The 14,814-nt window shown below is 36.9% G+C and overlaps 1 protein-coding gene across 1 annotated transcript in view; it reads right to left on the reverse strand.

Annotated features, from left to right (window-relative positions):
* The window catches only part of CDC40 (cell division cycle 40), a 36,423-nt gene that overhangs the window by 20,411 nt on the left and 1,198 nt on the right, over positions 1–14,814 (reverse strand). Inside the window, exons 2-3 of the mRNA XM_058801871.1 lie at positions 7,603–7,689; positions 6,235–6,364 (exon numbers count right to left, since the gene is read on the reverse strand). Coding sequence (XP_058657854.1) covers positions 6,235–6,364; positions 7,603–7,689 — 217 coding nt within the window. The remainder of the gene's footprint in view (positions 1–6,234; positions 6,365–7,602; positions 7,690–14,814) is intronic.

The raw sequence follows: 14,814 nt of genomic DNA on the forward strand, positions 1-14,814 counted from the left end.
CCTACAATTGTTAACAGGTGATAAGTGACTGTAGGTGCTGCATGTAACATGAGTAGATTAAAAAAAAAAATCACAAGTGTTATTTCCAAGGCAGTTATTTTAGGCTCTTAAAATATCAGTGTTAGTGATGACATAGTCCTGCTATAACCAAGTTACTGAATACTCAGAAAGAGCTTTGAGATTCATTAGACTTCAATAAAAGACTATTTCTTATTAAAAATGACATTATCTTGTGAAGAAGAGATTTAAAAATACCAAATGTTGCATGAGTGAAGTAGTCCACTGTTAGGATGAGCACTGATACTGATGCTCAAATAGCTATGAAATGGCTAAAATATTCATGAACAATTTATGTGCAGCATGTAAAAAATAATCAGTAATTCTTCTTCTGAAAATGTATATGTGCTCATATATTGACTTTTTATCAGTACTCAAAAGGGAATCTTCAAGAAAAGAGACTCCTTCAGCTGAGAGCGCAGATACAGAAGAATAAACATGTGTTAGGATTTCCCAGGCTTTTTTGACATGCTCCAAGGAATACAACATTGAAAAAATAATGCTAGTTAAGCATTTTAAATCATAATGTCTTGTGAAGGGGAATTTTATTTTCTTGATAGTTGAAATTAAAATAAGAAGACTGCCTTACATCAATGGAATCAAACTAGGGTATATCACCCAGGACTGCAGATGCAAAACTGGTTACCAATTTAAAAAGTCAGACTCCCACAGAGCAATTATTAATGGTTTGCCATTAAACTAGGAGAGGACCTTTCACAAGATCATAAAATGCCTACTTGGACTATTTTATTCAATGTTTATTATGGATTATGCCATCAGTATACTCCTTTCAGGTAACTGTAAAGGGCAATAAGGTGTCCCCCTCAGGATTCCTTTTTTCCCAAGCTGAACAGTCCCAGCTCTCTCAGTCACTGCAGATTTTAACCCTAATGTGGAAAACATCTCCAGTGCCTGAGACAACTTCAGTTTCCCTAACTCCTGGAATAAAGGGAACCTTACTGAGATGGGTAGGTCTCATTTAAATTAAAAAGCAAACGGCCTGAGAAGGATGAGAGAGTACTTTCTGATAAAATATCTGGGGTACTTAAAGAACACCTAAAGAAATATAATAATTTAAAAATACTTAAAGAAAAGTAAGCAATTTACAATGACACACAATCTTCAGAAACCCAAGGAAAAGGCAGCACAGAAATCTGAAATCTCAGGTAATGGGGACACTAATAATCACAGAAGCCTATTCCAACTGAAGGCAGGAAAATGGAAAACCCAAGCACACATGCAAAACAACAAAGGCTAAAAGTAATACATTGGAACATATTGTTTTAAAATAATAAACTAACATAATTGGTAGGACAGTACTGACATAATTGGACATAGAATATATGCTTTACCAGGCAGAAAGAATACAGAAATAAGATGGTCATGCCAGTGGGGAAAAACATGCTCTATGCCATAGAAAGCTTAAAGACAAATCAGATTAACAAGCTAATAGTGTTAATGAGCATTAAATGATCCTGCGGACTGAAACTTCAGGTCTAAGCAGTGGTGAGTAGAGTTGCCAGAAGTCCCAGAGTGACCATTAAGAGAGAAAATGCAGTAACCATGAGAGATTAAACAACAGGTGCCAGGGAAAGAAGCACAGTAATAATGACATTTTAGTCATCTCCTTGCAGCAGACTGCACAAATCTCACACCAAGATGTGATAATTTTTACACAATGTACTTGTACCATGAAGCAGTCATGCCAGAGATTCACATGAAAAAAAGCCAGTTTAGCAGTACAGGAAACTTGATTGTAAGATATTCTTTCTAAGGACACACATTTTAACAATGACCATAATGCGGTATAAAATTGTTGGCAAAGCAAAGGAAGATTGAAAAACATTTATGAAAATAATTTTAATCTCAAAATAGGAGGGCTATATTAAGAAAAGATTTCTAAAAGGAACAGAAAGTAAGCACCAAAGGGTAAAGCCTTTTTCAAATGCAGGGGCACTTCAAAGACACCATGTAGGAAAAAAAACTCCTCATGCCTGCTAGCTAATAAAACACAACTTTAAAGCAACCAGAGGAAGTGAGCACTGCCGAATAGCATGTTAAGAGAAAATATTAGAAATAAGAAAGTACTCTTCAAAGAGTTGAAGTTGCATCCAGATGTGGAAAATACAAAGATCAAACTCCAGCAGACAAAGTAAACACTACACTAAGGCAGCCTGCCTCCAAAAGTGAGGGAAATCTTATAGGATATAAAAACTAACACTTGTCCTTCATCAAAACCGGCAGGCACAGAAAGTGCACCCAACAATGTATAGGCCAACTGATGCTCAAGGACTGAGAAGAGCATCTGTGAGGGTCGCATTAAACACATGTTGATAACAGTGGACTCCTGGGCCCGAATCTTGCTTTATGGGCAACATGATGCTGAATCTACCTCCACATGAAATGCCAGGAAACTAGAGAGTCAAATAAGTGGTAACAAAACACCGGGATCAGAGACAGTCACCCAAGAGATCTAAAGTCAAATCACAGTGCAGGTACTCTCACCTAATATCACCTCAATGTGGTAGAAAAGGAATGTATCAAATACATTGCTGTCTTTCAAAGGACATTTCAGAGGAGATATGGAGAACTACAGATCAACCTGCCAGACATTTGTACTGTTAGAAGATTCAAGGCGTAGAAACTACAATAAAGAAAATGAGTATGTGCTTGGATGAGCATTATGTATTGCAGGAGAACAGACACCACAGTTTTCTCTACAGGTACATCACAATGAGAAAATCTCCACAATATTTCTGAGGTGACAATCCTGTGAATGAGCAAAGCTTAGTTGATCTTGGATACCTTTACAAAACCAAGTTAGACTGATTACAGGATGCCTCAATGATATTTTAAAAACCCACAGGTCTTTACGTGGTCAATTGATGAAAAGTTATTAAAACACTGTCAAAAATAAATGGTTGGCTTGCACAGCACAGGAAAGTTGCTGGTGGATTCATGCTCAGGCCCATGACATCCAACATATTGATAAATGATGTGGAAAAATGGAGCAAGTAGCTTAGAGCAAGTTACTCACAGAACAAATTCACAGTGAGAATAACACATAACCGCTGTGCACAGCTTTGCTTTCCATCTTAGGAGCAATACAGTGGAACTAGAAGAGACACAGAAGAGAGACAAGGACAGCCATAGGCATGAAAAGGCTGCCACTGAGGAACAAGAAGATTCATCAGATCTATCCAGGTGGGAAAAAACAAAGGAGACTGAGAAGAAGCTATGGCCAAGATCTATAAAATAAGAAATCACACAGAAGCAGTGAATAAGAAATGATTGCTCATTTCATTTTCCAGCATAAGAAACATGGGAATATGAAGTCAAACTAGAAAGCTGTTAAGTTCCACAAGTTCAGAACAGAGATACTTCCTCACATAAGGAGCTGCTAAGTTGCAGAGCTGCCTGAAACAGGTTACTGAACAAAGAAAAATTATATGGGTTCAAGAAGCAGCTGGAAACGTTTGTCAAAAAGAAAAAACAGAAAACCCCCAACAAGTTGTCTGAAAATTAATAAATATACAACCATTGCCCTTGGCTGACAGACTGTGTATTGAAAAGTATTCAGGTGTATCACTATTTTCTTGCTTCCTTTTTCTGCTCCTCACTAGATACCCATTGCTGGCCACTTGTCCAATGGAATAAAGGGCTGGAAGGATCCTCAATCAATGACAGCATGGATGTTCTCAATGATGCTATCCAAGCAACACAAGAAAAATGTACTTTTAAGAGTAAATATTTACTGCGCAAGAAGCAGGTAAGAAAGACTAGTTGCCAAAAATACTTGGGTTTTGTTTGTGATTAATATACAGTTTTCTCAATGAATATGTATAAACTTTCAGGATTATGTATTATAAAGCCGGCTTCTTTTGGTGGAAGACACTGAGACAGTTGAGCTGTTTTGGACACATGATCTCATTTACTACCCTTGTCCCTCATTTACAGTCACTGCTTCTCTATTTCCCAGCCTTTGCAGACTTGTTTGAGACCTCCTGCCTTAGTGCAATGGTGCTAAACAGAGTAATAGAGACCAAAGTCTCAAGATCTGCAGCTTTTAAAAGAGAGGTTTACTCCTGCTCCTCTAATAGGTTATGAATCAGTCTTAAAAAGATTTATGGCTTGGGGTTATGCCTATCAATTTTACTTGCATTTCTATACTTCCTATTTTCTGAGAAGATATTTATTGCATCCTTCCAAATGGAAAAACAGGGTATTGAAAGTGTTAATAGATAACATTCTGACAGCTTAAAGGAGTGCTGTTTTTAACAGATCTTCTACTGAGCCAGAATATCATGCTCACTTCCTGCATCTTCTAGCTTGAACTTCAGGTTCTCAGTGCTGGCTTTTGCTGTTTAAATTGCCTGTATCTCAGCCTATTCCTAGTTCCATTGTCACTATATCCAGATAATTATCTGTTGAACATTTCTAGAAAGCTGAATGATAGCTGCACAGTTGCCAGTGTTACAAGGTTTAAAAATACATTTTTATATTCACTTTTAATGCAGCTTTCAAGACAGTCGCTATACAGTGATGACATAACCAATAGAAGTAGTTTTGGAGTAGACTTGCTAGCTTTATCTTTCTCCAAATGAAACTTTTCAAATAAAAAACCCCAAATGAAACACTACATGCCTACAGGCACTTTTTCCCAGTATCTATTTTACACACACAAAAATGTTACATTTAATTTCAACCCACAAAATGTTACATTTAATTTCACAGAAAAAAAAAATCTGATCTGTCTATTCAGATCTTGAATAGAGGCTCCTACTTGTATTGTCTGTCAAGATCTAATATCAAAATTACAGTCAACTAAGTTAAAATTATGCTATGAAACTAGATATCCATTTCTTAAAATTGTCATTTTGGTTATAGTCCACATCCTAACAACTCAGTGAAAAGTACTGATTAGCTAAAACTATGTAAGAGAAAAACTCTGTCAGTAATATATTTCAATTTTCAACATTTACAAGAAAGCTTCTAATAAAACTCAAGTACAAAGAAAAATTGAGTGTGGGATAGTCTCTCATGTGAGGCATTTTCTTCCACTGTAATAGGTAGTTACCACAGATGTTAGCAACAAAATCCCAATCTCATGCATCACAGAATGCAGTAAGTGAATTCAGGCATGCATAAAGCCCTAATGAAATTAAGGATACTTGTTGAGGAAGGTGATTTTTGAGGCAAAACAGTTTGCAAGAAGTAGTATTTTGAATGAAAATGTGAATAAAGAAAGACGCAAATCTGTTGTGCAAAAAGTTGAGTGTTGTGACATTTTAAGTTAACACAGGAAGTACCAGATCTTGTCTAATAAACTGAATTTCAAGTATATAAAGGATACTTCATCTGAACAAGCACTTGCAATCAAACTTAAAACAGAAATGAAAGCTTACAATGAAACACAGGAAAAAAAGTAACCACTGTTATATGCAAACATATGGCAGCTTTGTTCTTTCAAATGTGTGTGAAAGAGTGTTTAGAATCCATAGTCTATCCCTATTTTTCCTATCTAAAAAAAAAAAATAAATTTCTAGCAATTCATAAAAAGCCTGTTTGAATCTCAAGCTTCCCCAAGACTGAAATGTTTTATTTTTCAAGTGCCACTATTTACAAGGGAAAATGTTATCCAAGATAAGAAAGCAATTACTACACTGACTACCAAGACAGTTCTTTGGGTCTGTTTTAGTAATGCATTCCCATCCTCTGCAAACCTGATTCTTTCAGTTTGGATCAAGGGGCAACCACTGAAGAAGCTGACAACTCAGTAAGGCTTCCTTATAGTTTAGAGGGAGTCAGAATCACATGAAATGAAGGAATCTATTTGCATAACAGATCTACAGTTAGTCATATGAGAAGTGTGACATTTTGATTTGTGTTTTATACACTTGGTGCAACTAATGGAAGGATTAATTAAGAGAGGCTTGCTAGGAAATCATACACTGGATTACAGTCCAAAATAGAATTACAAAATGAATTTTCCCAAATAAATACTATGATCTCTATTCATATGGATTCTCATTCAAAAGCCTTTTCCCATTATATAAATTCTGATAAAAAGCAGTTGACAGAAGTTACAGTCCTATTAATTGTTCTATCAAGACCATCATGATTTTTCCAACCTGGGTATGATAAAGATGGAGGTGAATTCCACTGTTAAGGACTTACCATAGGTTGCAAATGTTCTTCTTTGTTGCTCAAACATGAAATCATTGATGTGAGCTGGTTCTGCATATCCAGAAAGCATGTTTCTAGGTGCAGCCATTTGCTGAGTCCTAAATGGATTTTCTGGTCCAAACTTCATAAAAAATGATAAAACAAGGTGGAGCAGAATTAGTAATTTGTTATTTTTGTGTGTTTATTTTTTCAGGAAAAAAAAAAAACACAGAAGAAAAGAGACCCGTCTTTCAAAAATGGTAATGCAAAATCACTTCAACTTTAAATTTCTTACTGAATAAGCTTCTTCATCTGCTATTTCACACAGTAATCACACAGCTGTTGTGAACAGTTGATTTCAGGATTGAACTTTCTAGCACAGAGCTCAGGGTGATATGAGCTACTTGACTATTGATACTTGGCAGAACCAACACAGACTCACTATGGGACCAGTACAAGCATTCAGAAGACAAAACCCAAGGCTGTCCCACAGCAGGTCTCCCTAACTAAAAAATTTACACACAGCAGCACTGAAGCAAGTTAAAAACAGTACTTTTGTTCACACACACCCATGGCTTTGATATGTTGCAAACTCGCTTATGAAAAGGCCAATTTATGTGGTTCCTCAAAAGGTTTTCTAAACATAAAGCATAACTAATGTAGAAATTTGAGACTGATGCAGTATTTGTCTACCTAGAAGGCTAACCCTTGGTTGAAGAGAAGAAAAACTGTACAAAGAAGTTAAATATAGAAAAAAGTTAAATGCCTGAACAGCTATTTTTATCTTTCAGATAGCCTGTCAGTTATAACAAAATGGAAAGTGGTTCACATGGCACCAGGCAGTCTAAATTCAGTCTTAAATGGTTTTTCACCATATAAATTTAGCATAGCTCAAGTTACTAAAATTCTTAATATTGATGTGAATAATTAAACTGAAAGTACTTTGATTTTAATGTTAAATCCTCCTCTTAAAAGTCTTATATCTGCAAGTCTTACAAATGTTAATTTTGCCCTAATGAGCACAATGAATAAATAGCAAAAATGTGAAAAGAGTAAAGGACCACTTCAATGCAGTTCATGTTTAACTCAACATCTTTATAACACTATTTTCCCAGCTTAATTTTTAATTTTCATAGCCATAATTCTGATAAACATGTTAAGACTCTTCTTAGAAGAGTTTTATGCAGAATATTAAAATTCAAGCACTAAAAATACCAAGACACTTCTGTAGAACCTATTTTTTAGTTTGCCCAAACTATACTTCAAAATGCAGCAGGCATCCAAGGAAGCTGTCTTATAGGAAAGTCACAAAAAATTTATACAACCTCTTTCCTTTAAGCCAAAGACACTTCTGCTCTGAAAACCAACACTGTTTCTTACCTCAGGTGCAAACATGGTTTCATAAGTGGGATTGTATTGAACTTCCTTGATAGCAGGATCAAGGTGGACTCCTGTTTCCACATCTTCCTGAAATAAAACAGGCATATTAATAACCCACTTTTCACACACAGACATTTAAATATATGACATTACCTTCTTTCAGTCCAAATTAGGGCTGTAGTACAAGTTGACACTTCCAGCATTATGAAAGAGTACCTTGGCCAAAGTTTCTATTTTACAAAAATATTGACTGCAAAACCAATGTCAGGTGGTCACTGAGAAACTTGTCTAAAACACTTGAAGATTTTTGCATGTGAGAAATTATTTCTTTTTATTTAAGGACTTCATGCACACATTTTAAAAACAGCAGCAAGATTGAAGGAAAGCCTTTTTTAGTATGTTTGAAAACCAGACTTGTAAAGAAGAACCAATTAAAATGGTCACAAATTTAATATCAAGGTATGAAGGTAGAACTCTACAAAAGGTAGAAGGCAGAAATCACAAGTAACTATTCTGAAAGTTGCAAGGAAAAAAATTACATATCAACATTACATACAAACATTAATTATAACAATGACTTTCACAGAATCCAATAATTCCTTATTTCCAAAAGGTACATTTTTATACTGAACGGTGTAAATGTAATTCAGCTTTATACTTAAACACATTTGCAAGTCCGTTGTGACAAAAACTTGACTTGCTAGATGAAGAGACAAGAAAGAGGATTAACCAAAATAATAACTTCAAGCAACTCACAGGGAAAAATTCAGAAGGGCACGTGCAGCTGAAATAGAAGACAGAGAAGAAAGAAAATGGCTGACAAGGCAGCGGTGCCCAAACAGATCTGGTTTCAGAGCTTTATGAAGGCCCTTTCACATCATCAGAACCCCTTCCCTCATCAAAACCTCAGTTAATGAAGAATATTTTGCAGAACTATTACTGCCATTGCTTCCTGTATCTTTATTCTAGACAAGCAGCAATTGAAAAGGACCCAGAATGTGCTAATATAATGACAAAATCCCTAGTAGTCATACTGAAAAAGGTATCCTAGCATCACTGCTTGGTCAGTGCTTACCTACAACAGGATCCCAAAGCATTTGTGACTTACAAAAGAAAGTGGCACAACAGAGAACCAGATTTTAGTGGTTACTTCATTAACAGAAAATTATCTCAAATAAACTCAAAAACTTGCTTTATATTATAGTATCTCAAAAGAACTAAATGGCACATCCTTAACTTGTTAAATATTGTTAGCTATTCTCTGACATAAAAGAATAGCTAGCAAAACCAAGAGAAGCTTTTTCTCTCCCCAGTTCAACAGCAGGTCAATTACAAATTTGCTCATGCATACAAGATTTAAAGATTTTAAAATCTGGTTTTCTAGAACACAGAAAAGAAAAACAGTACCTAAAGATCTTTGGCTTGTTACCTGATTATATTTGATTAAAACTGCTCAGCAAAGGAAAATAAAAGAATGTCCAAAAAAACTCAAAACAAACCAAAAACATTACATCAGCAATCCCACTAATTGTTTTTCTACTAAGGCCACTGTCTTAGGAGAATTGTTAAGTCCAACCATAAAGCTTTACTCTCACCACGTAGTCAATTATTTTAACAGGCAGGCCCAGCCATTGCAATGATCTTGTCTGAACCCTCAGCACTACCAGATCTCGGCCTGACCTCATTTTTCTCATGACACCACCCTTCCAATTCACTGGGCTTAGATGTCAACAACTACTGGTACATTCACAGCCCCAATTTCATACACCATGAACTTGCCTGCAAACAGCACAGCAGGCCTAATCCTGTCACTCACACGTCCCCAGTTAGAACATGAGCACACCAAAACCACTTCCTAACCTGTGTTACATAAAAAATTACACTTCCTTTCACTGCTCCATATCATGAGGACATTTTCACAGACAGCTTTTTCAAGTCACATCATACAGCTTACTCTTACAGCTACACCTCACATCTTGTCCACAAAACCCAACATTTGAGAAAATAAAAATTAATTGATTGATAGTAAGGCAAAGTTTATCTGATCAGTAGTTAGTGACATTTAAACAGTGATAAGCTTACTTGAAATTAGGACAGTTTTTTCTCCTGCTCTTTAATCTGAAAAAGCAAAAAAAAAAAAATTCCAGATTTGCAAAAATGCCAAGAATTATTCATTTCTGCTATTTTTCCTCCTCTTTTCTTCCTGTGAAGTTCTATTATATGCTGCTTGGTAATTGAGAAAAGAAACAGATTGTGCCATAAAAGCTGATCCTCTGCTGGAGGATTACAGCAATTCTGGTTCTACTCTGCTGCTGGTGGAACAGTGCTGAGTCACTTGAAAGCCACACAATATGTTCACTCCTAGACCACCACAGGCACATTCTTTCTGTGTGAAAACCACCGAGCCTTGAAATTGAAGCACATGTTATATTTATAAGAGCTACGCTCCTCAAGACCTCCAGTCTTATTCACGTTTTCATGTATTAGGGCAGCAAATGACAATCCCATAACATGCTGCTGAAGCACATAATGGTTATCTTCTCTTTGGCTTTCAACTGTGCAAAAATTTGAATGTGGTCCAACTACCCACTCTATTTTCTCAGTATTTTTAAAAAATGAAATCTTGATAGGAATATAAAGTATTGACACAACATGTTGCCAAGTGTTTGTCCATGGCAAGAGTTCAAATTGCAGCAGACAAATTATGCTTTGGTCAACATCTGGTAAGTGCCATTTTGTACAGCATTATGAGACTCTAGTAGGTAGCAGAAACATGAAAAATATTAACTAGCCCATCATTCATTACATCAATTGCCAAGCTATCTGCATTGGTGTATTTTGGTTGTGGCCTTATTTTTATTTTTCCAGATGAGGGGAAAGAACTCATTGGCAACCTCCGCACATGAAGATCTCTGGGTACAACTGCATGCATTGCCAGAAGACCATTTCAGCAGAACTCATCTTTCTAAGACCCAGAAAGCAAGAAAAGGTAATACAGGTCTCACAACACTGTCCCTTTATGCTGGCAACAGCCTTAACTGCATGCATTCCAGATGCATTTGCCACAGCTGCAGCTGACAGGGAAGGGATCACAGGAGCAGCAGTCTGGCAGAGCTGTGACTGAGATAAGGTAATCTAAGAGATCACCTCTCTGCTGTGCTGTAGCTTTTCCTTTGGTCACAGGAAGTATTTATCTAAAAACCTAAGGTGAGCAATCCATCATGTAGCTTATGGGCCAAGTGTGACACAAGTGGCTCTGTGGGATGGGAGATAGTTAAGCTGAAAGATGAGGGCATCTGTGATTCCAGTGAAGGGCTAAGTATAACTCCAGATCACTTCCACTCTCAAAGGCACAGGAACCATTAAAAAAAGGGTCAAAAAGCTCTCAAACAGATACAGTGTTCCTTTAGAGAAAGTGAAAAGTTCAGCTGTAGGACTGGCAGAAAAGCAGCTGGTGTTTGCTGCCAACTCAGAAATTTTATTACTATGAGCTTTATGGCATGCTGTAATATCATGCAGTTACAGCTGTACACCCCACATAACCTGGAACCAAAGAATTAAGGTTTTAGGAAGTTACATTTTACTGGCTATCTTGAAAAACATAATAGAAAGAAGCTGCAAACTTAGCTCTATGTGTCACCTCTCTGCTTTTCTCAGCACTTGTAACAAGCACCAAACTGAAATACAGTGGCTACATTGGGCACCACATGTCAGGTAAGAAAAAAACCCCATGATTGAAGGCCTAAGAAAATAAGACCTCAATAGAAAACTGAGAAATCTAATGCAGCAGATTATACAAGTTTGCACAAATAAGGACAATCAAAAACTGAAAATGTTCACTCCATAGATCCACTGAAGTTTGGCACACAGATTGAATGAATGTCTGCCCAAGAGATGCAAGAATTACTGCTGGTACAAGGCAAAAAGAAGCAGATGACATCATTTCACCAAACTACTTACTGTGTTGGTATGTTGTTTTGGGGTTTTTTTTAATAGATATGATGTCTACTAACTTGCAATAACAGGTTGCTTTACAATTCAGAGATGATGTGATGAGGTAAAAAAATTGTTTTGATAGTTAAATGCTGTCCTTTTGCACCTTTTGATTAACAAAACACAATCACACTGTTGTGGGAGAATGGCACACTGGGCTGTACTCTTGAGTATTAGCATTGCCTCAGGAATCTCTCTTGAGACAGGAAGAAGCTTTTGATGCTAAGTGTAGACAAGGGGGTGCTTCATTACAACTCCCCAGTTGTAATGTCTGGTTCCTTTCAAGGCATGCTCCTTCAGTCCTACCATAAAGCTTGGCCACTTTAAAGCATAAGAAAGAGGACAAGAAATAGAAGGGATTTTAGACTACAAGTACAGTAGATCAGATTAACTTTCCTCCTTAACAGGTTCCTTAAACATGCCACAATCCTCTTTTTATTGGAAAAAAAACCTCCTACCCAAATCCCATAAAACAATAGTGCTACTTTCTATGAAAATCGCTTAATTTATAGAATAAAAAATAGTACACTAATAAAAAATTATGTTAAAAGAGCTTGCTGGAAGTTTCTTTATGTGCACACAGAACAAAAATATTTCTTAAATTAAACAGCAGCAAAATCCCTGTAACAGGCAACAAACCAAAACCTTAATAAAAAGACCAAGGTGCACCTTGGATGATAACTCTGTTCCTTAGTAATAATCTAATGTGGCTTATATTTTCCAGCTTCATCTCATGCAAGCAGAGAGTTTTGATGTCTATATGTTGGGGGATTTTCTTTTTTTTTTCTGGACATTTCAGATAATAAACTTACAGCATTCCATTTCCCCAGGTATAGTCATTACTAGTTAGTCAAATAGCTAAAAAGGGCAGGTTGCTTTGCATAACATTTAATTAGTTTTAATTATCGATCGCATTAAAATGTGGCAAATTAAGCCCACATCCCATGAGCCACTGAGACTTAAGCAGTTTGTCACTTATCAATTCTTGCCTAAACCACTTGGGCTGTCAAATGCACATTATCTCATTCTAAAGATTTACAAATTTATTACCAAGAGATAAATAGCATTTGCAGTGAAGCTCCAACATTAACACATGGCTGTTATCAGCTTTTATTCTTTCCACCCATTCATGCATTCCTAATAGTAAATGACTGCCTCACTAACTTCAACAGAATAAAAATAAACCAGCAAGAAAAGCATATGCTAAATAGTTTTGTTGAACTAGGTTAGATTCCCAGGATCTTGCAGGATGACAAGCTCTAAACACCCATTCTCTACAAGATTTTTGTGTCCAAGAAAACTGGAAAACCCACCATGTCAAAGAAGACAAACACTCCTAACCATAACACTTCCCAAGTCCACTAAGGTTCAATCACTGCTACAGAATTGTCACACACCACTTTGTATCTTTCTTCTCCCCATTGCTGGCAGGATTAGGTTTTAAAAAACATTAAGGAGAGTGACTGAAGTCTACTTCCTCCCCTTATGTAAAACTCTTCTGGAAACCTGCTCAGTGCCAAACGTGAATTAGATTGAAAGGGAACTGACATTTCCAATCCCTTCTCACATTGAAGGCAACACAAATCTCCAGCTCCTGCACTGGGCTGGGCCAGCCTTGTTATTTTAACCCAGTTAAGTGTCCTCTCCTCAAGACTACTGAAGGGAATGCTGTAGAGAAGTATCATAAAATCTGCTCCAATCTGAGCCTTACCCTGGACAGAGATCAAACAATAATTGTTCTCTCAAAAGCAAAGCTTATAGACACAGTGGTTCCTGCAAAGTGATTTCTTCACAGAAAGTACAATTTCCTGAATTTCCTTCTCCATTTATAATCCAAAAGTGAAGATACAACTGTCAGTAGTGTTAGGGTGATTTTTTCATAGGAATACAAACTGTAGGAACACTAATTATAATTGGGTTTGACAACTGCCTGACTGTTGGCAACTGGGCTCTTTCCCCTTCTTGAACAGCCTCTATTTACAATACTGTCATGCTTACCTACTGCTTGATGATGTATTTGGAGAAAGAAAATATCTTGATTAACCTGTCTACTGTTCCCACAAAAGAAAACATCTGCCTTATGGAAACTTGGCATCTAGGGGAGAGTAAGAGCAGAGCAATGATACTTCTGCACTCTCCCAACAGCCAAATATTTTCAGGTCTTGGTGAGTCTTGAGGAAATCTGTATTTATTGTCACCTCATCCTTCAATGGATCTCCTCCAAGTACTTGTCCAGACTCTCCTTGCAACAAAATTCTTCTACACACTGTACTTTTTGGCATGAGAATAAGCCCTACTGCACATGGCACGAAGAGGTGCATCCTTTTATTTGCTTTGAAGCTAACTCCTACTAGATAGCTTATGGCTGCTGTAATGGAAGAGACAGGGAGTGTTTAACCCCCTCTCTGTGCCATTTAATGATTTTGTAGGTGTCTGTCATATTTTACACCTCAGCTGTCTGTTCTGGCCTTCTCACTACCACCTCTTACAGAAGCAGAACCCTTCCTCAGCCCAGCTATCCTTCTCTGAATAGTTACTACCTATCTTCTTCTGCATGAAGGGACCAGAAACACAAACTTCCATCCTTTGTTGTCTTTCTTCAAGTGATTTTAGTGGTGCTAAAAACAGTAATAGAAGCATGCAACTTTCATCCAGTGGGCTTTCCTGTTTAGAATGAGAATAGAAGTGTTACTGGACTGGAGTCACCAATAATTACAGCTGTTATCTATTACGAGCAATTTAACATCAGGATCAGCAATAGGCCTATTCCAAGAAGCAGACTGTCAGAAGAGGGTGTAACAAAAGCCAGCCCCTCAAACTTTTAAAACACAGTTACCAACCATTAGCACAGCTTTCAATCACAGAATAATTTTTTTCATAGAAATGTGACTTTATGTAACTATGATGTACTTTGAAATAAGGACTCAGCAGATTTTAACCGACAAATTAAATCCATGTAGAAGTAACATCTTAGGGCTTTATTTGATATGCACACTTCAGTAGTCCAAATGCTGTCAGCTCAATGTGCTAACAATGACACCTGCTTTTAAAGAGAGTGAGGACCTGCTCCTGTTTAAAGCATACATAAGCCTTTGGCCAGTTAAGAGGCCAAAATTCTGAACCAGAAACAGCTGAAACAGTTAGAACACAGAACACCAACCATTTCAGGTTCACACTCTCAACTGCCAAAAATGCAAGCTGTGGTTGCCAGTCCCTGTA

This window comes from Ammospiza caudacuta, chromosome 3, assembly GCF_027887145.1.
Source record: "Ammospiza caudacuta isolate bAmmCau1 chromosome 3, bAmmCau1.pri, whole genome shotgun sequence".
Taxonomy (NCBI): Eukaryota; Metazoa; Chordata; class Aves; order Passeriformes; family Passerellidae; genus Ammospiza; species Ammospiza caudacuta.